This window comes from Pongo pygmaeus, chromosome 10, assembly GCF_028885625.2.
Source record: "Pongo pygmaeus isolate AG05252 chromosome 10, NHGRI_mPonPyg2-v2.0_pri, whole genome shotgun sequence".
Lineage (NCBI taxonomy): Eukaryota > Metazoa > Chordata > Mammalia > Primates > Hominidae > Pongo > Pongo pygmaeus.
The window spans coordinates 6,767,826-6,792,403 of NC_072383.2; the positions used below are offsets into that span (position 1 = coordinate 6,767,826).

The window sequence follows — 24,578 nt, forward strand, 5'->3', positions numbered from 1 at the left end:
CAACCTCTGCCTCCTGGGTTCAAGCGATTCTCCTGCCTCAGCCTCCTGAGCAGCTGGGATGACAGTCGCCCGGCACCACACCTGGCTAATTTTTTGTATCTTTAGTGGAGTCGGGATTTCACCATGTTGGCCAGACTGGTCTCGAACTCCTAACCTCAACTGATCCACCTGTCTCGGCCTCCCAAAGTGCTGGGATTACAGGCGTGAGCCACCACGCCCAGCAAAAAATAACTTTAACATAAATAATTATAACGCCCATTTTACAGATAATGAAAATAAGCCTCTAAAGGCTTAAGTGATTTTTTTCCCCCAAGGTCAAGGCAAGAAGGTAACAAAGTACACCTTTAAATATTTAAATAGATGATGCATTTCATTGTAATTGTAGTTTGTATCTTTTTTAAAGTGTCTGTTCCCTTTATCACATTTTTGGGCTCAGCACTCAGTCTCTGTTGACTGAGTAGCAACAGTTGGCAGAGTAAGGATTTTAAGGGCTCAGACGTGACCAGACCTATTGCTGTGTGGGTTAGAGATTGCTGATTCAAGAAACCTTCACATCAGGGGCTGCTATTGAAAGGTGGGAACAGGAAATAGTAATAGCTATACATCCTGGTTCTCCTGCTATTTTCCTGTTTACGTTAATGGGCACTTCCTGGGTCTCAGTGTCTCCGTCAGCCCTATTCCTGCCCTTGCTATAAGAAGGAAGTTTCCCAGCTACTTGGGAGGTTGAGGCAGGAGAATCGCTTGAACCTGGGAGGCGAAGGTTGTGGTGAGCCAAGATCGCACCATTGCACTCCAGCCTGGGCAACAAGAACTAAACTCCATCTCAAAAAAAAAAAAGCAGCAAGTTTCAAGTGCTTTGAACTCCTTAGGGAAAAGCTTTAGAACAATAAATGTGGGGCGTAGGGGGAGGAGGGCTGTTAATTTTAGCCTGGGGTTCTCCAGCTGGCATACTGTTTCCATCTTGAATCACTTCCACACCCTGAGCTGTGCCTGGGAGATCCCTCCCTCCTCCTGGGGGCTTCCCCATTCCCTGGTTTGGTCTGAGCCACAATGGCAAGCATTCCAGAAAAATGCTAAGAGAAGCCTGGCTGAGTCATTTGAGGCACAGCTCAGGAGGCAAAGAAAGGATGGTGATGAGACGCTGGTTCCAGTGGTGCCTGTGATGTGTGACCTCGAAGAACCTTCCAGTTCCCAAAAGGGCAGCATGGCCATTGTTTTGTTCTTGGTTAGTGACTCTGCTGCAGCTTTCTGAGGACCTCTCAAAGCCCCACAGTCTCTGTTTCAACTACAGCAGAGAAAAGTTAGGGTTTGCTCCCCAGGGCCTCATGACTCTTCATGGCTAACGTGACAGTGCAATATCATTTGGGAGAATTTTTTTAGTACAGTTCAGAGTCTGAAACAGTCTCCTTCCTCTGTCTTTCCTGCCATCTGACTTTCCATGGGGAAAGGAGGACATTTAGGGAGAGGGAACAGGTGAGGATTTCCAGTATCTTGCTGGTGTATTTTAATTTATTTAAATTTAGAGAAACAGCGGTCTAATCAGGCAGTAATTAATTCCCTCTTCATTAGGGGCCTTCATGTGTGCCTTTTGCATATGGATGAGCCACGGGTCACACTGTCCTTTTGAAGAGAGATCCTTGCTGAAGGTGAGAGCCCAGTGTGCTCTCCGGCACTTGAGCTCCTTCCCCTTCTGTACCAATGCTTCTCTCTTCTCCCCACCCCCACCTGACAAGGACTAGATTCCTGTGGGGAAAGAAGGAAAGGTTAATGAAGCTTCCTATCCCACCCTCCTTGGATCTGGATCCCTCCCTCACGGCCCACAGTGTATACCATCCATGCCTCATCCTGTACCCTCAGGTTTTATCCAGCCCGCTCTCTCCCATCAGCCACCTGCTGGGATATCTTCATGCCCCCAGTGAGTTGACTCCTCAGAAGCTTGTTTGCCTGGCACCTTTGCTTTGAGTTGGTTCATCAATCCTTGGCCCCGCTCTGCTTCTTTCCCCTGTAGCAGTCCTTTTCTTAGGGAGTGTGACGCCCTGAATGCACACGCTGCTCTAGTCCTGAGAAATACGCTGCCTCCTCCTGGCACTCACCATTATGTGCTGCACAGGCTCAGCCACACTTCCCTCAGCTCACAGTACAGCTCCCAACACCTAAAGCACACACCTACCAACACACAGACATTCCTATCCTAGCTTGAAAGATAAATGCATGGGGGCATATCCAGTCCAGGGCAGCCCAGGCCACCCTTTTGTACACTACATCATCCCTGTCCTCCCTGGGGCCACCACATTTCCAGGGAGCAAGTGGGGCACAGATTGGGGGAGGGGGGATAGATGGGACCTGGGTGGTTACCATAGCAATAGAGCCTAGCAACAGCTGAGAGGCTGATGTGTGGGTTTTCACAGGGCTGTTACAAGAGCCAAACCTAGAATTGGGGACTGAGAGGTGACTGATCCCAGCCGGGCAGCCTGCATTCCCTCCCCAAACACACCCCTTGATCCCACCCCCACAGCCCTGCAGTGCCTCTCTCTGAGAGGGCAGAGTAGGGAAAGCTAATGAGTTAACCACAGGGCTTCTGATTCTGCACAGCTTTTGGGGGGCAGCTGTGGGTGGGGGCAGGTTAGGGAGCAAAGCTGAAAATAAACCGAGCAGGGCAGCTTCTTTCGGATGGCTGGCTCCCTCTCATCTTTTCTCCATTGCTCCATTTTTCTCTTCTTTCCCCCTTCTCCCTCCATCTGTCTTACCAGCTCTCTCTTCCGCCTTGATCCACCTCCTATCCTTCCATGTAACTTTCCTTTTCTTCTGTCTCCCTTCTTTTGGTCTCCTTGACCCTCCCTGGCAAGGAATAAGTGAGCCACGATTTCTATTCTAGTTTCTCTCTTGTACCACTGCTCCTCGCCAGGATGGCTCCCTTCCATTTTGTCCCAAGTTAAAGCCCCAGTTGGCCCCCAGCTCCAGGTCAGAGGAGGGCAGGTGACTTAGGTCTAGAGGGGGTCCCCATCTCATCCTGTACCTCCTCCTAGCTGCCCACCCCCCTCTCCTCCTCTCTACGGGGGTCAGAAGGCAGAACCAGGGGACTTGAGTATCTTGCAAAGGCTTTATTTGAAAATTTTGAAACTTACATCCCACAGTAATTCAAGATGATCACCACAAGAAGAAGAAAGAGATAATACAAAAATATATATCACAGCCTAGGAGCCAGGGAAGATGGGAGGGAGGAAAGTGGAAAAACCAGTGAGAAGCAGGGAAGAACCTGAGGAGGGGGAAAGGGCGGGGAAGCAAAAGGAAGGAGAGTGGAAGGAAGGGGGGAGGAAAGGAGGGGACAGGAGGGAGTCCAGGAAGGGAAGGGTAGATTTGGAGGCAGAGCTCCTGATGGCCTTGAACCAGCTGACTCCGGTCCCTGGCAGCCTAGGTGGAGTTAGGGAGGCCCAAAGGGAGGCTGGGAAGGGAGGACTGGCTCAGAGAATGGCACACACACAGACAGCCAGGACAGACAAGACAAAAGGGACTGTAGGAGAAAGGGAAGGGCAAATGGGAGTCCCTTTCTCGTGTAGTGCAGCAGGCGACTCCCCAAAACCCATCTGTCAGAAAACAGATTTTAGCAGTGGGCTGGGGGTGAAGTCTGGGGCCTCACTACCCCCATTCCCAAGGGGGAGCCCTCAGGGTGATGCCGGCACCCTTGGAGTGAGATGGGGAGACAGAGAAACAAATGGTGTGGAATGGGATGAGACCATGACCAATGAGGGCACAAGAAGCCCCCAGCTCACCTCCCACCCACCTCTGGAGCAGCATGCAGGGGCTGCGGAAACGAGGTGAGTGGGTGTTCATGAGAGAGAGAGTGAGCACGCCGCACAACACCACAACATCACGCCGGGAAACGCACATGAGAGGTAAAGTGTGCAGGAAACACTGACCACTGAGTGAGCTGAGCACGGAATGTGGGAAGGAGAGTGCAAATGTGAGACAAGAGAGAACATGAGTCAGCTGAGCGGAGCGGTGTGGACGGGGAGAGGGTGCAGGAGCGTGTGCAAATGGCCTGTGAAGATGGAGCTGAGTGTGCAAGGCTTTCATGTGAGTGCACAAGGGTGGGGACAGGGACCCGAAGTCACAGATATGTGAGGCCCCCACCTGCAGGAGGGCGAGCAGATAGGATTGCCCTTGGGGCTGGGGAGTGTTCCGGGGTGGTGTGCAAGGGCAGGAGCCAGGAGCCCCTGTGGCCCCAGCTCCCCACAGCTGCCCCACCCTCAGTGGGATGGGGGCTGTGCCAGCCCCTTGGCCTCCTGCTTGGCTGCACCCCAACATTGGGGGCATCACAGATTCACCAGGGGAATCCTGAGAGGAAGAGGGAAAGGGCACAGTCAGGAACCAAGGGGTAGGCCAGAATAGAAGGGGAAGTTCAAGACAAAGAGGGGGAATCAAGGTTAAGAGGGCAGAGTTGTCTTAGACAAGGTGGCACGAGAAAAAAACCAAAGAGGGCAGAGTTGGAGTTATGGGCAGCAGAGAATAGGACACAGATCCTGAGAGACTGGGAGAAGGAAGGGTGCCTCCCAGAGAGGAGCTGGTCCAGCCCCCTTGGGAGGGCCAGGGGCTGTGGGAGGCCATGCCTGCCTCCTCACCACCCACCCAGAGGGCACCCCCACCCCAGCTCTGAAGACCTAAGTTCCCTTCCCTCTTTGCCCTCCCATCCCATTGCCCCTGCCCTCACCGGTTCAACTGGAAGGCTGGAGCCCCCTTGGGGTGGGGCATCCCAGGCCGGGGTCCCCCTCGGGGCTCCTCATGGTCAGGGGTGGGGGTAGGCGAGTCCCCGAAGGCCCCCAGCACAGTGACTCCAGCCGGGGACAGGTCTGTCAGTGGCTGCTGGCTCTCCTCCTGCCTCAGGGCACCTTGCTGCCCTGACGGTCTGCGCCGCTTCTGGCTGCGGTCCCAGCTGGGGTACCAGAGGGAAAGAGGTTCTCTTGCACACTCAAGCAGCCCCCATCCTGGGCCTGCACCAGTGGTCACCCCCAGCCTTGCCCAGTCACTCCCACCATCTTATAGCAGAGAAACTGGCCTTTAACAGTTCTCTCTACTAAATCCCCTGGGACTCTGTGCCCATAAAATCACTTCCCCTGCCCTCTAGGGGAGCTTGGTAATCTAAACCTCCTTACCCTCCAAACCTGATCCAGATTGACAAAATTAATATCCCCTCCCCACCACCACAATGTCCTCTCCCCTGCATGCCCAGAAGAGTCATTTCTGTCTTCAGCAGACAACTGGCAGGTTTAGTTCTAGTTCAAAGCAAGCTGATGACTTGGACACCTGAGTCTAATGATTCTCTCAGTAAAGTGTGAAGGACTGAGTGATCCATTATTAAATGTGTGCAAAGAAAGCTCCGGATTTTCTCGCTCCCCCCACGCAACCCTAAGAAGGGCTCTGCAGACTGGGTCAGCTTTCTCTGTCTTGGAGGAAGTAGGGGCAAGGGAGGCCCACCAAAGCCCCCAATGCACAGGAATAATTCCCCTGCCCTCCCTTATCCTTGTATTTCCCTGGGAGACAGAATCTGCCCTGATTTCTCACCGTCTTCCCCCAGCCACATCCTTAATTATCTTTTCCCAAGGTCTTGCCTTCATCCAGGATTTCCCACCCACCCCCCAGCAAAATTGCTGCCACTGCCCCTCGTGGCTGGAGCCTCGACTCCAAACATTCCGTCCCCATTCACCAGCACCCTCCTCCTCCCAGCTTACCAGAACTTGAAGATGATGCCAGTGGCCACGAGAACAATGATGATGGAGATGGTAATTGTGACATAGAGCTGGGGGTCCACACCTGATTGGGGTGGGAAGAAAGTTTTAGGGAGCCCCGAGGTGGTAGGAGCCAAGAGGGGCTGGGGGCTCGGCTGGGGGCTCTGTTGGCTGGAGTGGCATTGCTGTGTGGATCCACACTGCCGACTGTCTGCCCCTCTGGAGCCTCACTCTTTATTGTTATCACCAGCATTCCCCTGAGTTTTCAGCTCTTTTCCTCCACTTTCCCAAATGTATTTCACCAAATCTTATGTGTATATGTGATGAGGATGAGGCCCCATGATCAGAGAGAACCTATCACTATGCCTGGAAACTAAGGGGTGGAGATGTCCTAGTCTCTGCCGTGGCCCAACTCCCAAACCATAGGCCCTGTTCCTCCATCAGCACTCCCTGAGCCAAGACGTCTCCCGGGTAGTGCCCTTCATCCATGGCATTCTCTGCCCAGAATACTCCCACTGTCTTTTCAAGGGCCAGCTCAAATGTCAGTTCTCTGAAGGTGTCCTGATCCCCAAGCAGGAGGAGACCCTCACTTCTCTTTTTTCATAAATCATGCTGCACATGCCTCTATTAAAGCATTTATTACGATGACTCCTCTCCAAGTCCTTTCATATCTGTCTGCTCCAGCGGACCTGAACTCCGAGAGGGTGTCTTTATCTCTGCATCCTGTGCCAGTATAATGCCCGACACATTTGTTGAAGGAGCTAACAGACAAGGCCTCTATTTCTGCCCCTTGGTGTCTTCACCCAGCCTCCCCATCCGTCATATCCCTCCCAGCCTTTCCCACTCACCTTCCCCACGGCCCCCGAACAGGAATGGCCGCAGGGTGGCAGGTGCCTCTCCAAGGATAAGCCCATCTCCATCGCCTCGCATGGAGTCTGAGTTGGGGTGTGGGGTTGCAAGCCCATGAGGGGCTGCAAAACCATAGTCCAGAAATCCGGGATTGGCAGAGTTGGGGTCCCCTCCATCCTCTCGAGACACGGTGGGACCCCACACGATAGCCCAGGGGTACTGGGATGAGGGCGGCCCCTCCTCAAAGCCTGATGGGGTGGCTGGGGGTGCAGTGCCAGGTAGGACTTGCCGACGTGATCTTGGGACCCGAGGAGATCGGCTTGGTGGAGGTGCTCGCTCCCACACACACACATGACGTGGGGCCGAGGGGCCTCCCCGGGCACACGGGGGGCGGGCCGGGGCTGGTGGGGTTCGAGGGGAGGATGAAGAGCCCTGAGCAGGTGGTGGGAGGGGCAGCAACAGCAGTGGCCAGAGAGGGAGGAGGTGGGACAGCAGCAGCGCAGGCCTGCAAGAAGGGAGAGAGTGTGGCTGAGACACAGGCCTACTGTGGGCCTATGTGAGAGAAGGACAGGTTCACACCAGAAACGTCCAGGTTTCCCTGTGAAAGCAGGTGGGCCTTGGGAAGACTCGCCTCATTTCCCATCTTCCAGGGGAGGACAGCCCTCAGGAGGGAAGGCCCGGGATGGGTCTAGGAAGGAAGGAGTCATGACCCCAGGAATGTGGTCTCCAAGCTCCCTCTGCTGGGCCAAACTTACCACATCCTGGACTCCATGTCTGAGGTCTTCCTCAGCTGTGACCCAGATTTTCAGCCTTTACTGGGAGGAAAAGGGGGCCGTCACACCCCAGCCCTGCCCTGTGTACTTCCGCAGCTAATTCATCCACCAATTCTACCCGCATCTGCCCTCCCAGGCCACCTGGCTGCCAGCTATGCTGCTGCACCCGGGATCCACTGCTTCTTAGCATCCTTTTGGGGGAAAAACTCCAGCGTGGCTGCCTGATCAGACCCCAGCCCCATCTACAACTTCTCAGGTCCCTGTTACCTCTCCACCCCAGGGTCTACTCTGGCTTCTCTGGTTTCCTTTCTTCTCACTTCCTCTGCCCACAGCTCCAGGCTTTTCTTGGATCTTAATTTAGAGCCAAGAACCTTGTGATTCCTTGAGCACCTACCGCTAGGGAGGGAGTCTGAGGGTAGGGGGAGGGATGGGGAAGTCAATCTGAGCAAGCCAGTGAGTGTGTGTGCGTGCAGGGGGGCCCTTCCAGCCCTCCCACCCCTCTGGCAGTGCCGGGCATTTGTCTTATGATTAGCCCCAGGAGTCTGCATCTTCAGGAGAAAGGAATGAAGAGCTGGAGGGATGGAAGGAAAGAGACAGAGAGAGGTGAGTGGGAGAAAAACTACAGAATATAATTTTTGCTCTTAATGTTTAATCATCCAAGTGCATAGGTGCCCTCTGAAGGGAGGTGGAGTCAGGAAGAAGCCACCCCCTCAAATGTGGCTCTCCTGGGTAAAGAATCCTGGGAAAATCGGGATGGTTGGTTTTGAAAGAGAAAGGGTATGTTCTCAGAGCTGAGGGTGGTGGATCCAGGAGGGGCAGGCTCCCTAGAGGGAGTGAAGATAGGACACCCGGTGTCCTGTGGATTCTGGGTCTAAATCTGCCCAATGGGCCAGACGCAGTGGCTCATGCCTGTAATCCTAGCACTTTGGGAAGCCAAGGCGGGTGGATCACCTGAGATCAGAAGTTCGAGACCAGCCTGGCCAACATAGTGAAACCCGGTGTCTACTAAAAATACAAAAATTAGCCGGGGGTGGTGGTGGGCGCCTGCAATCCCAGCTATTCAGAGGGCTGAGGCAGGAGAATCCCTTGAACCTGGGAGGCGGAGGTTGCAGTGAGCTGAGATGACACCATTGCACTCCAGTCTGGGCAACAAGAGCGAGACTCCGACTCAAAAAATAAAATAAATAAATCTGCCCATTGAATCTTCCCAGAGAACAACAAGGGAACAAGATGGGAAAGTCACGGGAAAGGAGTGGGGAAGTAGGCAGTGGGAGAGATGGGAAGGGGTGAAGGGCTGGGAGATGGAAGGCTGGTTAAGAGTGAGAGAGGAGAAATGTGAAGAGGAAGCTGGCCTGGAGTGCAGGGTGAGAGAGAGCAGGCAGTCCTGAAAAAGAGAGAACTGGGAAGAGAGGAGGAGAGTGGGTACAGAAGACCCGAACTGTGGAGGATGCCGAAGGGAGGAAGGAATGAGAGAAAAGGTCAGGGAGGGGAGACGGAGAGGATGAAGGGGTCACAGGCACAGGGGAAGAAGGGGCAGGAGGAGAAGGAGAGAGCGGTCCAGGCAGGACAGCCAGAGGAGTGGAGAGTAAGGGGATGGGAGAAAAGGGGCAAGAGCCCAGGATGGGGAGAAGGGAAGTGGGAAAGGAGAGAACATAAATGCTTAAGGAAAAATGACGCGAGGAAGGGGCTGGGAAGCAGAGGCGGGAGCAGCAAAGATGGAGGAGTTGGGAATCGCTCCCCCAAATGTAAAGGGATGTGGAGATACCGAAAGACATAGGGATGGGGGCATGGTGGGAAGAAGGGAGAGAGAGGGGAAAGGAAGAAAGCTAGAGGGAGGGAGCGAGGCGTGTAGAGCGAACCAGTGAAGCGGAGAAGGGCTCCCAGGCGCATCTGTGGCCAGCTGACTCTAGGACTATCGCCCCTCCGCCTGTGCATCCCCACCCCCAGCCAACGCCAACCCAGCCCCTGGGCCCCGCACAGCTTCAGCCGCCCCCTCCAGGAAGCCCGCAGTCCCCGGGCTGGCGCGCCACCCCCACCCCTCTCCCAGCTTCTCACCGACCTGTTGTGCGCAGGAGACGAGCTGGGGGTGGGGCAGGAGCCTCGCCGTGCGGGAGCCGGGCCCCAGCCCCAGCGTGGCCCCCATCCCACCCATCCCGCAGGCCCGCACTCCCCGCACAGGGCTGGAGAGCGGCGAGAGTCGGGGGAGACAAGGAAAAGGAGGTCGGCGAAGGGACTCCGAGGCAGGGAGCGCCGAGAGCGGACTGGGGACCCGAAGCAGGAGACTGCGCGGAGCCGCCCGCCGAGCCGAGGCGGGATGGAGGCAGCCGCGGGGACGGGGACGGCTGCGCCAAGGAGGGCGGGAGCGAGCCAGGACCGCGGAGGGATGGAGAGCCCTTCGGGGAAGGGGCGCTGGGAGGCTGGAGGCCTTGTCCCGGGCGAGGGACCGCGTCGGGAGGGGCAGGAGGCGAAGGGCGCGGAGCCGGGAAGGGCAGGGTCTGGCTCCCCGTGGGTGGGGGCGTGGGGGTCCCACTCACTCACCTGCATGCTTGGCGCGGCGGCGCGACGACTGCGGGCGCTCGGGGCTGAGCGGGGCTGGGGGGTCGCAGGAGCGGGCGGGGTGCGGGGCATGGTGGGGAGGTTTGGCCCGCGGCAGGGCGCTGGAGCGGGTGGGGGGCGGGCGCCCGGGGCGCGGGGCGGCGGCGGTGGGAGATGCTCGCCTCGGCTCGGCTCGGCTCGGCTCGGCTGGGCTCGGCGCGGCGGCTGGGACCGCTCCGTCTCCGCCTCCCTCCCCGCGCCGGAGGCCACGCACGGTTTAACCCTCCTGCTGCCGCTCTGCAGGAGTCAAGCCAGGCTATGTCCCAGGTAGAGAGCTGAAGAGGGTGGCGGGGTCCAGCGACCGTCTGGTTCCCTGGGTTCTGATGGCAGTCTCCCCACCTCCTTCACCCCAACTCCAGGGACACCCATGGTCGCCTCAGTCAGTTTCCGAGATTCTGAGTCACTCAATGCTCTGCATTCCCAACTTTGTTCTTTTGTATTGTGTTTCGTAGAGATGGGGTCTCGCTGTGTTGCCCAGCCTGGTCCCGAACGCCTGGGCTGAAGCGATCCTTCCCGCTCAGCTTCCCGAAGTGCTGGGATTACAGGCGTGAGTCACCACTGCCTGTCCCCCAACTTTGTTTTGCCCGCTGTGGAAAGTGCCTGAGGTCAAGGCTGGGGGCAAGGGGTGGAGGAAAGGACTGGCGAGGAAGGACCTTGCACCATCTTTGGATTATCCCCACAGCTTGATCCTTTATTTCACTCTGGCCCTGCTACTATGCATTAAGTGGATCACGTCGAAATTCCTGGGCTTTTCCAGCACTGGAATACCCAGACTGCCTGCTGTGACTTACAAGACCCTACATGACCTGGCTCCTAGGTGGCTCTCTGATTGCCTTTCCTAAAGATTTCTATGCTTCAGCCACATGGGACCTGGTGGATGTTCCTGGATGGAGACAGGCTTAACCTGCCCCAGGGCCTTTGCTTTTGCTGTTCCCTCTGTCTGTAATGCTTTTCCCTGGCTTTTCACTGTTACCATTCCAGTCTCACTTAGATCCAACGCCTTCTGGGAGGCCTTCCCTAACGTCTCTATGAAAAGTAGCCTCTCCTGCCTCTTCTCCCACCGCCGGGACCCCATCCGTCTCTACCACACTACCCTGTTTTTCCTCAGGGCACTTCTAGGACACCACACTCTCCTCATTTCCCTCCAACCTCACTGACTGTTCTTAGTCTTCCTCGGGTGACTCTAAATATTGGAGCCTCCTAGGGCTTAGTCCTTGGCCATTCTCTCTTTCCACATTCTCTGTCCAGTGATCTCATCCGGTCCCAGGACTTAAATACTATGTAAATGTCAGTGAGTCCTAAATTTATATCCAGAGCGCCAGACTCATTTATCCAACAGCCTACTTGACATCTCCACTTGGATGTCTAATAGCCACGCAAAGCTAACGTGACTAAAATAGATGTCTTGAATTCCCCCACCCCCGATCCATTTTTCTACCAGTGATCCCCATCCTGGGGCTTGACAACTACTAGTTGTTCAGGCTAAAAATCTAGGAAACATCCCTCCTTTCCCCTTTTTTTCACTGATTCTCTTCCTGTATCTAATTCACCAACAAGTCCTGTGGGATCTGTGTCCAAAATATATCCCGAATTCATCTCCTTCTATCTTTATTGCTGTAGTCTTGGTCTAAGCCATCATGTCTCATCCAGATTATCATAGTAGCTTCCTCATTGGTCCCTGCTTTTGCCCTTGTCTTTACAAACTAGTTTTTGCTATATTGATAATATTTTAAAAATCAAAACCATGTCATGCTCTTCCCTGCTTAAAATATTCGAGTGGTTTTTCATTACACTTGGAATAAATCTGAACTCCTTGTAAGGAGAAGCCCACCAGCCTGTACCCACGTCATACACAGTGCTCCTGCTGGATCAGACTACTTGCTGTTCTGTAACATCAGAAGTCATTCTCTTAGCATCCCTGCACTTTTTTTTCTCAAGACAGTGTGTCTCTCTGTTGCCCAGGCTGGAGTGCAATGGCACGATCTCAGTTTACTGCAACCTCTGCCTCCCAGGGTCAAGCAATTCTCCTGCCTTAGCTTCCCAAGTAGCTAGCGTGTACATGCAGGGGGAGCCTTCCAGCCCTCCCAGCCCTCCCACCCCTCTGGCAATGCCCACTACCGCCCTGCTAATTTTTGTATTTTTTGTACAGACAGGGTTTCACCATGTTGGCCAGGCTGGTCTTGAACTCCTGACCTCAAATGATCCACCAGCCTTGGCCTCCCGAAGTTCTGAGATTATAGGTGTGAGCCACCGCACCTGGCCCCTCCACCTTTGATTCCCTCTTCCTGGAATGTTTTGCCACCCCTCTCCCCATCTTCACCTGGTTGGCTCCTTCATCCCTGCTCAAAATCTAAAGTGGCCCCCACTCTGTTTCCTCATTATGTTTCATTGTCTTTCCAACTCATCACTTTCTATTTATTTATTTATTTATTATTTATTTATTTATTTATTGAGATGGAGTTTTGCTCTTGCAGCCCAGGCTGGAGTGCGATGGTGCGATCTTGGCTCACTGCAACCTCTGCCTCCCAGGTTCAAGCGATTCTCCTGCCTCAGCCTCCCAAATAGCTGGGATTACAGGCGCACACCACCACGCCTGGCTAATTTTTGTATTTTTAGTGGAGACGGGGTTTCACCATGTTGGCCAGGCTGGTCTCGAACTCCTGACCTCAGGTGATCCTCTCACCTCGGCCTCCCAAAGTGCTGGGATTACAGGCGTGAGCCGCCACGCCCGGCCCGACTCATCACTTTCTGAAATGATCTTATATGTGTTTGCTATTTACTGTCTGCTCCCTCCTGCCCCCCTATACATTAGAGAGCCAAGATCTTATTTGTCTTGTTTACCGTGTATCCCGACTCCTACTGCAGTGCCTTGGCATGTAGTAGATGCTCAACATGTACCACTTAATGAACTTCTTCTGGGACCCCTGCCCACTCTGAACTCTTTTAATTCTCTCCTCTGCTGTCCTCCAGCCGTTCCTCTCTAGTTGCCTGCCCCCTACTGATCTCTGCCCTACGCCAAATGCTTCAGGTTGAGCCCATGCTCATGTCCACACCCCTTTAGATCCTCTTCCTTCATTTGCTGCATTGTGACCCGTCGTCAGCCTGGCGCTCCTGCCTTATGAAAGGAAGGAAGCCTGCTGTTCTGACCAGCATCTGCAGCAGCTGCCCTCTTGCTTGCCTGTCCCTGACAGCCCTTCATTTGAGGTCAGAACAGCAGTGAGTGAGCCGTCCTCCTAGTGTCTCCCAGTGGTGGGGGAAAGACAAGGCACACTGGATGTGAACCCGGCCAAGGGGCCATGTGAGTCAGGTGTGCAACTCCTGCCACATCCTGGGCCCCTTAAGCCTCAGAGCATCCTGAGGATATGCTCCAGGTGAATTCATGTCACTGGCATGGACCAAGTTTATCAAGTGAATATTCATGTTCAGTGTAAGTGCCTTTGACACTGAGGACCTTGGGTCATTAATTATTTCTATTATTCTTGATTCATTCATTCTTTCCACTTTTTTTTTTTTTTTTTTTGAGACAGGGTCTCACTCCGTCGCCCAGGCTGGAGTGTAGTGGCACAATCATGGCTCTGCACCCTTGACCTCCTGGTTCAAGCAGTCCTCCCACCTCAGCCCCCAAGTATCTGGGACTACAGGTGTGTGCCACCATGCCAGGCTAATTTGTGGTTGTTGTTGTTTTTTATTTTTTGTTTTTTGTTTGTTTTTTTTGGCAGAGATGAGATTTTGCCATGTTGTCCAGGCTGGTCATACAAATATGGTCATTTAAATGCTGTGACATGCCAGGTACCGTGCCATGGCTGGGGATACAGTGGAGAGCAAGAATGAAGTCATCACTGTCTTGGTGGAGCTTACACTCTGGTAGGGAGACAGTACAGTGATAAATGTGACTTCAGATGAATTTGAGGACCTAGCACACTCTACAGTCTCTATACAGTCTCTATACATCCTTGTCCTGTTTCTGGCTCTGCTGGTATCTTCATCACTATCTCTGGGCTCATTTTTAATTTATTTATTGGTTTTCAGAGACGGGGTTTCGCCATGTTGGCCAGGCTGGTCTCGAACTCTTGAGCTCAAGCAGTCCTCCCACCTTGGCTTCCCAAAGTGTTGGAATTACAGGCGTGAGCCACCGTGACTGGGCTCATTTAGGGTGAATTTCTATTTTCTGTCCTCAAATATCCAATATTCTTCTTCTGAACTCTTCTCTCTCTCAGCTGATGATCTTGCTTGCTGCTTTTCTGAGAAAATAGAAACAGGCAGGAGAAAACTTCCCCACTCCCACCAGCACACCCTTAGCCCCACTGCATCTACTGTGGGGAATCTCAAACCCTGCCACCCACGCAAAGTCATCACTCCTGCAAATGTCCCTCCCTCTCCTGCAGCATCACTCTCCTCCTGTCTACTTTTTTTTTTTTTGAGACAGAGTCTCGCTCTTTCGCCCAGGCTGGAGTGCAGTGGCGCTATCTCGGCTCACTGCAAGCTCCGCCTCCCAGGTTCACGCCGTTCTCCTGCCTCAGCCTCCTGAGTAGCTGGGACTACAGGCACCCGCCACCGCGCCCAGCTAATTTTTTGTATTTTTAGTAGAGACTGGGTTTCACCGTGTTAGCCAGGATGGTCTCGATTTCCTGACCTCGTGATCCACCCGCCTCGGCCTCCCAAAGTGCTGAGATTACAGGCGTGAGCCACCGCGCGCGGCCGTCCTCCTGCCTACTTGATCATTGCCAGCAGCACACAAACACGCTGTAATTACTCCCAGCTTAAAATATCTTCCTCAACTGGCTGTCCAGCCCCAGCCTCTGCCCTTCTCTGCTTCCCTTTACAGGAAAGCTTTCCAAGAAGATGCTGTCTATTCACCATCTCCTCTACTTCTCCAATTCTTTCTCTTCTGTATCAACTTAAATCTAAACTCTTTAGCTTTTTTTCTTTTTTTGGGGGGGACAGAGTCTCGCTCTGTCACCCAGACTGGAGTGGCCTCCCAAGTAGCTGGGACTACAGGTGCCCGCCACCACGCCCGGCTAATTTTTTGTATTTTTTAGTAGAGATGGGGTTTCACCGTGTTAGCCAGGATGGTCTCGATCTCCTGACCTCATGATCCGCCCACCTCGGCCTCCCAAAGTGCTGAGATTACAGGCGTGAGCCACCGCGCCCAGCTTAAACACTTTAACTTTTGTAATTTACTTTTTTTTCTTTTTGAGACAGGGTCTCACTGTGTCGCCCATGCTGGAGTGCAGTGGTGCGATCATAGTTCACTGCTGCTTGGAACTGCTGGGTGCAAGCACGTCCTTCTGCCTTAGCCTCCAGAGTAGCTGGGACTACAGGTGTGCACCACCAGCCCAGCTAATTTTTAAATTATTATTTTATAGAGGTGGGGGGTCTCACTATGTTGTCTAGGCTGGTCTCCAACTCCTAGCCTCAACTCAACACCTTAGCCTCTTTTTTTTTTTTTTTTTTTTTTTGAGACAGAGTCTCACTCTGCTGCCAGACTGGAGTGCAGTGGCGCGATCTCGGCTCACTGCAACCTCTGCCTCCCGGGTTCAAGCGATTCTCCTGCCTCAGCCTCCCGAGTAGCTGGGATTACAGGCGCATGCCATCACGCCTGGCTAATTTTTGTATTTTTTGTAGAGAAGGTTTCACCATGTTGGCCAGGATGGTCTCGATCTCATGACCTTATGATCCGCCCGCCTCGGCCTCCCAAAGTTCTGGGATTACAGGTGTGAGCTACCTCACCCGGCCTAACACCTTAGCCTCTCAAAGTGCTAGGATTACAGGCATGAGCCACAGCTCCTAGCCCCTGTTTTTATTTTTATTTTATTTATTTTTTTGAGATAGAGTCTTGCTCTGTTGCTCAGGCTGGAGTGCAGTGGCATGATCTCAGCTCACTGCAACCTCCACCTCCCACGTTCAAGCAATTATCCTGCCTCAGCCTCCCAAGTAGCTGGGACTACAGGCGCGAGACACCAGTCCGGCTAATTTTTGTATTTTTAGTAGAGACGGGGTTTCTCCATGTTGGTCAGGCTGGTCTGAAACTCCTGACTTCAGGCGATCCACCCATCTCGGCCTCCCAAAGTGTTGGGATTACAGGCGTGAGCCACTGCACCTGGCCTACTTTATTTTATTTTATTTTGAGACAGAGTTTCACTCTTGTCGCCCAGACTGAAGTGCAGTGGCGCTATCTCTGCTTACTGCAAATTCCACCTCCTGGGTTCAAGTGATTCTCCTTCCTCAGCCTCCCAAGTACCTGAGCTACAGGCGTGTGCCACTACACCCAGCTAATTTTTGTATTTTTAGTAGAGACAGGGTTTCACTATGTTAGCCAGGCTGTTCTTCAACTCCTGACTTCAGGTGATCCACCCGCCTCGGCCTCCCAAAGTGCTGGGATTACAGGCATGAGCCACCATGCCTGGCCCCCTGTTTTTAAAATATAGTTTTCAGCTGGGCACAGTGGCGCACGCCTGTAATCCCAGCACTTTGGGAGGCCGAGGTGGGCGGATCAGGAGGTCAGAAGCTCAAGACCAGCCTGGCCAGTATGATGAAACCCCGTCTACTAAAAATACAAAAATTAGCTGGGCATAGTGGCGAGTGCTTGTAATCCCAACTATTTGGGAGGCTGAAGCAGGAGAATCGTTTGAACCCGGGAAGCAGAGGTTGCAGTGAGCCAAGATTGTGCCACTGCATTCCAGCCTGGGTGGCAGCGAGACTCCATCTAAAAAACAAAAAAATTTTTAAAAAATTTTTAAAAATAAAAATAGGCCAGATGCGGTGGGTCACACCTGTAATCCCAGCACTTTGGGAGAGTGAGGCGGGTGGATCATGAGGTCAGGAGATTGAGACCATCCTGGCTAACACGGTGAAACCCCGTCTCTACTAAAAATACAAAAAATTAGCCGGGCGTGGTGGCGGGCGCCTGTAATCCCAGCTACTTGGGATTTTGAGGCAGGAGAATTGCTTGAACCCGGGAGGCGGAGGTTGCAGTGACCTGAGATTGCACCACTGCACTCCAGCCTGGGTGACAGAGCAAGACTCCGTTACACACACACAAATAAATAAATAAACAAATAAATAAAAATAAAAGAAAATAAAAATGGATAGGCACGGTGGCTCACGCCTGTAAGTCCAGCACTTTAGGAGGCTGAGGCAGGTGAATCACCTGAGGTCAAGAGTTCGAGACCAGCCCAGCTAACATGGGGAAACCCCATCTCTACTAAAAATAAAAAAATAAAAAAAATTAGCTGTGCGTGGTGGTGGTCACCTGTAGTCCCTCTACTTGGGAGGCTGAGGCAGGAGAATCGCTTGAACCAGGGAGGTAGAGGTTGCAGTGAGCTGAGATCACAAGACTACACTCCAGACTGGGCGAGAGCAAGCCTCCGTCTCAAAACAAAAACAAAAACTACTACTGCTCACTTTGGCAACACGTATACTAACATTGGAATGACACAGAGATTAGCATGGCCCCTCCACAAGGATGACACGCACATTCATGAAGCATTCCATTTTTTCGTAAATCAAAAAAATAAATAGGGCAGGTACAGTGGCTCACACCTGTAATCCCAGCACTTTGGGAGGCCAAAGTGGGAAGATCACTTGACCTCAGGAGTTTGAGACCAGTCTGGGCAACATAGCAAAACATCATCTCTATGAAAAATTTAAAAAATTAGGCCAGGCACGGTAGCTCACACCTGTAATCCCAACAATTTGGGAGGCCAAGGTGGGCAGATCACCTGAGGTCAGAAGTTCGAGACTTAGCCTGGCCAATATGGTGAAAACCTGTCTCTACTAAAAATACAAAAATTAGCCAGGTATGGTGGTGGGTGCCTGTAATTCTAGCTACTTGGGAGGCTGAGGCAGGAGAATCGCTTGAACCTGGGAGGTAGAGGTTGCAGTGAGCCGAGATCGTGCCATTGCACTCCAGCCTGGGCGACAAGAGTAAAACTCTGGTGTTTTTTTTTTGTTTTTTGTTTTGTAGTCCCAGCTACTCAGGAAGCAGAGGTGGGAGAATCGCTTGAGCTCAGGAGTTTGAGGCTGCAGTGAGCTATGATTGCACCACTGCCCTCCAGTCTGGGAGACAGAGCGAAACACTGTCTCCAAAAATAAAAATTAGGCTGGGCACGGTGGCTCACGCCTGTAATCCCAACACTTAGGGAGGCCAAGGTGGGCGGATCACGAGGTCAGGAGTTTGAAACCAACCTGGCCAACATGGTGAAACCCCGTCTCTACTAAAAATACAAAAATTAGCTGGGCATAGTGGCACGTGCTTGCAATCCCAGCTATTTGAGAGGCTTAGGCAGGAGAATCGCTTGAACCTGGGAAGCAGAGGTTGCAGTGAGCCGAGATTGTGCCACTGCATTCCAGCCTGGGTGACAGCGAGACTCTGTCTCAAAAAAAAATAAAAATAATAAAAATAAAAAAAAATTAAAAAATTAAATAAAAATGGATGGGTGTGGTGGCTCACACCTGTAATCCCAGCACTTTAGGAGGCTGAGGCAGGCGGATCACAAGGTCAGGAGTTCTAGACCAGCCTGCCCAACATGGTGAAACCCCATCTCTACTAAAAATACAAAAATTATCCGGGTGTGGTGGCGGGCACCTGTAATCCCAGCTACTCAGGAGGCTGAGGCAGGAGAATTGTTTGAACCTGGGAGGCGGAGGTTGCAGTGAGCCAAGATCGCGCCACTGCACTCCAGCCTGGGTGACAGAGCAAGACTCCATCTCGAAAATAAATAAATAAATAAATAAATAAATAAATAATTAAAAAAATTAGCCTGGGCAACATAGCCTCTATAAAATAATAATTTCAAAAATTGGCTGGGCTGGTGGCACACGCCCATAGTCCCAGCTACTCAGGTCGGGAGGCTGAGGCAGGAGGATTCCCATGAGACTAGGAGTTCTAGGCAGCAGTGAACTATGATTTCAACACTGCACTCCCAGATAGGCGACAGAGCTAGACTCTATCTCTAAAAAAATAACTGGCTGGGCATGGCGGCTTATACCTGTAATCCCAGGACTTTGGGAGGCTGAGGCAGAAGGATCATTTGAGCCCAGGAGTTCAAGACCAGCCTGGGCAACATAGGAAGACTCTGTCTCTGCAAAAAAAAAAAAAAAAAAAAAAAGCCGCATGTGGTGGCACATGCCTGTGGTCCCATCTGCTGGGGAGGTTGAGATGGGAGGATCTCTTCAGCCCCAGAAGTTGAGGCTGCAGTGAGCTATGATTGCACCATTGCTCTTCAACCTGGGTGACAGAGCAAGACGGTCTTAAAACATAAATAAATATGGCCAGGCGCAGTGCCTCACACCTGTAATCCCAGCCCTTTGGGAGGATGAGGTGGGTGGATTGCCTGAGTCCAGGAGTTGGAGACCAGCTTGGGCAATGTGGCAAAACCCCGTCTCTACAAAAAATACAAAAATTAGCCTGGCATGGTGACACGCACCTGTAATCCTAGCTACTTGGAGGCTGAGGTGGGAGGACCACTTCAGCATGCAAGGCTGAGGCTGCAGTGAGTCGAGATTGCACCACTGCACTCCAGCCTGGGCCACGGAGCCAGACCTTGTCTCAATAAATAAATAAATAAAATGATATTATATGTAGCCTTCTAGCACTGTATACTTGCTTTTTCACTCTCTATTACATTTCCAGGATTTAGCCATATTGTTCCATGTGGCTACAGTTCATATGTTTTCACTGGAAGGTAAAGTGCTACTGAGTGAATATACCAAATATATCATACTTTGTCTGTTCTCCTGTTGACGCATTTATGAATTCCTTTTTTTTTTTTTTTTTTTGCTATTATAAACATTGTTGCTGGCCGGGCACATGGCTCACGCCTGTAATCCCAGCATTTTGGGAGAGCGAGGCGGGTGGATCACGAGGTCAGGAGATCGAGACCATCCTGGCTAACATGGTGAAACTCCGTCTCTACTAAAAATATAAAAAATTAGCGGGGCGCGGTGAGGGGTGCCTGTAGTCCCAGCTACTCGGGAGGCTGAGGCAGGAGAATGGCATGAACCTGGGAGGCGGAGTTTGCAGTGAGCCAAGATCACGCCACTGCACTCCAGCCTGGGCGACAGAGCGAGACTCTGTCTCAAAAAAGAAAAAAAGAAAGAAAGAAAAATCAGCTTTGGCTGGGCACGGTGGCTCACGCCCCTAATCCCAGCACTTTGGAGGCTGAGGTGGGTGGATTACTTGCAGTCAGGAATTCGAGATTAGCCTGGCCAACATGATGAAACCCCATCTCTACTAAAAATACAAAAAAATTAGCCAGGCATGGTGGCACGTGCCTGTAATCCCAGCTACTCAGGAGGCTGAGGCAGGAGAATTGCTTGAACTTGGAGGCAGAGGTTGCAGTGAGCCGAGATTGCAACACTGCACTCCACCCTGGGTGACACAGCAAGACTCTGTCTAAAAAAAAAAGAAAAAAGAAATCAGCTTCGAGAAAGAATGCCAAATTGTTTTCAATTTTCACCAACTTTTTAAAGTTTTATTTATTTATTTATTTATGTTTGAGGTGGAGTCTTGCTCTGTCACCTAGGCTGGAGTGCAGTGGCACGATCTTAGTTCACCCAAACCTCTGCCTCCCGGGTTCAAGCGATTCTCCCGCCTCAGCTTCCTGAGTAGCTGGGATTACAGGCGCACGCCACCATGTCTGGCTAATTTTTGTATTTTTAGTAGAGACAGGGTTTCCCCATGTTGGCCAGGCTGGTCTCAAACTCCTGAGCTCAGGTGATCTGCCCGCCTCGGCCTCCCAAAGTATTCGGATTACAAGCATGAGCCACTGTGCCTGGCCAGTTTTCATCAATATTTGAATACTGATTGATCTACATTCTCTCCAACACTTGTATTTTTAGACTTCTTAATTTTTGCCAATCTAGTGGGTATACAATAGTATTTCCGTGTGGATTTTTTTGGCATTTCTCTAATTACTAGTGCAGTTGAGCATCTTTTTATATGCTTATTAGCCTTTTTAATTTCCTCTTCTAGGAAATGCCTGATCATTTGAGTTGCTTGTGTTTTTCTTATTGATTTGTAGTGGTTTTTTTTGTTTTGTTTTTTGTTTTTTTGAGATAGAGTCTTGCTTTGTTGCCCAGGCTGGAGTGCAGTGGCACAGTCTCAGCTCACTGCAAACTCCATCTCCCAGGTTCAAGCGATTCTCCTGTCTCAGCCTCCTGAGTAGCTGGGATTACAGGCGCCCACCACCATGCCTGGCTAATTTTTGTGTTTTTAGTAGAGACGGGTTTTCACCATGTTGGCCAGGCTGGTCTCTAACTCCTGACCTCAGGGGATCTCCTGCCTCAGCCTCCCAAAGTGCTGGGATTATAGGCGTGGACCACCATGCCTGGCCAATTTGTAGTTTGTTTTTTTGGGGGGCGGGGGACGGAGTCTCGCTCTGTCGCCCAGGCTAGAGTGCAATGGCATGATCTCAGCTCACTGCAGCCTCCACCTCCTGGGTTCAGGTGATTCTCCTGGCTCAGCCTCCTGTGTAGCTGGGACTATAGGCATGCACCACCATGCCCGGCTAATTTTGTATTTTCAGTAGAGACGAGGTTTCGCCACGTTAGCCAGTCTGGTCTCAAGCTCTTGACATCAAGTGATCCACCTGCCTCGGCCTCCCAAAGTGCTGGGATTACAGGTGTGAGCCACTGCGCCCAGCCAGATTTGTAGTTTTTTATATATTCTGGATACTAATCTTTTGCAAGTTATATATGTTGCAAATATCTGTTCCTTTGTTAAGGTATTTGTGATCCTCCTTTCACTTTTTTCTTGATATATTTTAATTATCAGAGGTTCTTAATTTTCGTAGGGGTATATTTATCAACCTCTTATTTTGTGGTTATGCTTTTTGTAAGTTGAATTTATTTATTTTATTTTATTTATTTATTTTTTATTTTTTGAGAAGAAGTCTCGTCTCTGTCACTCAGGCTGGAGTGCAGTGGTGCAATCTCAGCTCAATGCAACCTCTGCCTCCCGAGTTCAAGCGATTCTCCTGTCTCAGCCTCCCGAGTAGCTGGGATTACAGTCGCACGCCACCATGCCCAGCTAACTTTTTTGCATTTTTAGTAGAGACAGAATTTTGCCATGTTGGCCAGGCTGGTCTGGAACTCCTGACCTCAAGTGATCCACTTGCCTCAGCCTCCCAAAGTGCTAGGAATACAGGCGTGAGCCACTGCACCCGACCTGTATCTTGAATTTAAAAATCATTCTAGGCTGGACATGGTGGCTGACGCCTGTCATCCCAGCACTTTGGGAGGCGGAGGTGGGCGGATCACGAGGTCAGGAGATCAAGACCATCCTGACTAACACGGTGAAACCCCGTCTCCACTAAACATACAAAAAATTAGCCGGGTATGGTGGCAGGAGCCTGTAGTCCCAGCTACTTGGGAGGCTGAGACAGGAGAATGGCGTGAACCCGGGAGGCGGAGCTTGTAGTGAGCCGCGATCATGCCACTGCACTCCAGGCTGGGCGACTGAGTGAGACTCCGTCTCAAAAAAATAAAAATAAATAAAAATCATTCTCAGGTTGGTTGCAGTGGCTCATGCCTGTAATCCCAGCACTTTGGGAGGCCAAGGCATGTTACAGGCGGAAAGAATGAGGGGCCGCCTTTGCTCACAGAAGCAGGGAGCTCTCTTCTTCTTCCCCTGAACCCTTCCTTTTAAAACAGTTTCTTTCGTCTTAAGTTTTCATTTCTATGTTCGTCCCTTCGTTCAGTCTTGTAATGACGGTCTCCAGTAGTAACAGGAGTAACTGTTGTCATGACGGTCTCCAGTAGTACCAGGAGTAACTGTTGTCATGACGGTCTCGAGTAGTACCAGGAGTAACTGTTGTCATGACGGTCTCGAGTAGTACCAGGAGTAACTGTTGTCATGACGGTCTCGAGTAGTACCAGGAGTAAGTTGTCAGGATGGTCTCGAGTAGTACCAGGAGTAACTGTGGTAATGACGGTCTCCAGTAGTATTTGTGGCAGTCAGCCACAGAGGCAGGAGGATTGCATGAGGTCAGGAGTTTGAGACCAGCCTAGGCAAAATTGGGAGACTTCAACTCTACAAAAAATACAAAAAACAGCTGGAAGTGGTAGCATACAGCTGTAGTCCCAGCCACTTGGGAGGCTGAGGTGAGAAGATCACCTGAGCCTGGCAGGTTGAGGCTGCAGTGAGCTGAGATCGTGCCTCCACACTTCAGCCTAGACGACAGAGTGAGACCCTGTCTCAAAAAACAAAAACAAACAACACCACCAAAAATACCCACAACACTCTCTATCCTCCTCCTAGTCAGAAAATTTTTGTGTTCGTGTTGTTTATGTTTGAAGCAGGGTCTCACTCTGTCACCCAGGCTGGAGTGCAGTGGCGCCATCTTGGCTCACTGCAATCTCCGCCTCCCAGGTTCAAGCTATTTGTATTTTTAGTAGAGACAGGATTTCACTGTTGGCCAGGTTGGTCTTGAACTCCTGACCTCAAGTGATCCGCCCACCTCGTCCTCCCAGTGCTGGGATTACAGGCGTGAGCCACAGTGCCCCGCCTGTTCCTGTTTTTTTTTTTTTTTGAGACAGAGTCTCACGCTCAGGCTGCAGTGGCACAATCTCAGCTCACTGCAAGCTCCGCCTCCCGGGTTCACGCCATGCTCCTGCCACAGCCTCCCGAGTAGCTGGGACTACAGGTGCCCACCACCACACCCGGCTAATTTTTTGTATTTTTAGTGAAGACGGGGTTTCACCGTGTTAGCCAGGGTGGTCTCGATCTCCTGACCTTGTGATCCACCCGCCTCGGCCTCCCAAAGTGCTGGGATTACAGGCGTGAGCCACCGCACCCAGCCGTTTGTTTGCTTTTTGAGATGGAGTCTCGCTCTTTTTGCCTAAGCTGGAGTGCAGTGGTGCGATCTTGGCTCACTGCAACCTCGGCCTCCCAGGTTCAAGCGATTCTCCTGCCTCAGCCTCTTGAGTAGCTAGGATTACAGACACCCGCCACCACACCCAGCTGATTTTTTCTTTTTTTTTTTTTTTGAGACGGAGTTTTGCTCTTGTTGCCTAGGCTGGATTGCAGTGGTGTGATCTCAGCTCACTGCAGCCTCCTCCTCCTGGGTTCAAGGGATTCTCCTTCCTCAGCCTCCCAAGTAGCTGGATTACAGGTGCATGCCACCATGCCAGGCTAAGTTTTTGTATTTTTAGTAGAGACAGGTTTTCGCCACATTGGCCAGGCTGGTCTCGAACTCCTGACCTCAAGTGATCCGCCCATCTTGGCCTCCCAAACTGTTGGGATTACAGGCATGATCCACCGCACCCAGCCATTTTTACATTTTTAGTAGAGATGGCGGGGGGTTTCATCATATTGGTTAGGCTGGTCTCAAACTCCTGACCTTGTGATCAGGAGTGATCATGCACCACCATGCCTGGCTAATTTTATATTTTTAGTAGAGATGGAGTTTCAACATGCTGGTCAGGCTGGTCTCGAACTCCTGACAGGTGATCCACCTGCCTCGGCCTCCCAAAGTGCTGGGATTACAAACGTGAGCCACTGTGCCCAGCAATTTTCCTTTCATTCTTTCTTTTTCTTTCCTTTTTTTTTTTTTTTTTTTTTTTTGAGACAGGGTCTTGCTGTGTTGCCCAGGCTGATCATGAATTGCTAGACTTGAGTGATCCTCCCACCTTAGCC

At 51.7% G+C, this 24,578-nt stretch overlaps 2 protein-coding genes and 1 non-coding gene across 5 annotated transcripts in view; 2 read left to right on the forward strand and 1 right to left on the reverse strand.

Moving 5' to 3' along the window:
• Positions 1-3,086: 3,086 nt before the first annotated feature.
• PIANP (PILR alpha associated neural protein) lies at positions 3,087-10,098 on the reverse strand. 3 transcript variants are annotated; one of them, XM_054444463.2, is made up of 6 exons: positions 9,884-10,098; positions 7,328-7,387; positions 6,572-7,077; positions 5,727-5,808; positions 4,709-4,930; positions 3,087-4,335 (listed from the first exon to the last, which is right to left on the reverse strand). In XM_054444463.2, exons 2-6 carry the CDS (start codon positions 7,342-7,344, stop codon positions 4,314-4,316), a joined length of 849 nt encoding a protein of 282 aa, XP_054300438.1. In that variant the 5' UTR covers positions 7,345-7,387; positions 9,884-10,098; the 3' UTR covers positions 3,087-4,313. The 3 variants fall into 3 exon arrangements, with proteins under 3 accessions (XP_054300438.1, XP_054300437.1, XP_054300439.1); XM_054444462.2 differs by having other exon boundaries at positions 7,328-7,382; positions 9,884-10,097; XM_054444464.2 differs by lacking the exon at positions 9,884-10,098 and adding an exon at positions 9,405-9,685.
• The window catches only part of COPS7A (COP9 signalosome subunit 7A), a 32,378-nt gene continuing 15,687 nt past the window's right edge, over positions 7,888-24,578 (forward strand). The window contains exon 1 of the mRNA XM_054444466.2: positions 7,888-7,948. The gene's annotated coding sequence lies outside the window, so the exon portion shown is untranslated. The remainder of the gene's footprint in view (positions 7,949-24,578) is intronic.
• Positions 17,337-17,440, forward strand: LOC129010998 (U6 spliceosomal RNA). The gene has a single exon (XR_008493145.1). It is a non-coding gene; the product is annotated as a U6 spliceosomal RNA (small nuclear RNA).

Excerpts from the sequence above, each read along its gene's own strand:
- PIANP (XM_054444463.2), bottom strand. Across the intron at positions 4,931-5,726 it reads GGCATCATCTTCAAGTTCTG|CTGGGACCGCAGCCAGAAGC; the intron begins GTAAGCTGGGAG and ends CTGGTACCCCAG. Across the intron at positions 4,336-4,708 it reads CCAGCCTTCCAGTTGAACCG|GATTCCCCTGGTGAATCTGT; the intron begins GTGAGGGCAGGG and ends TCTTCCTCTCAG.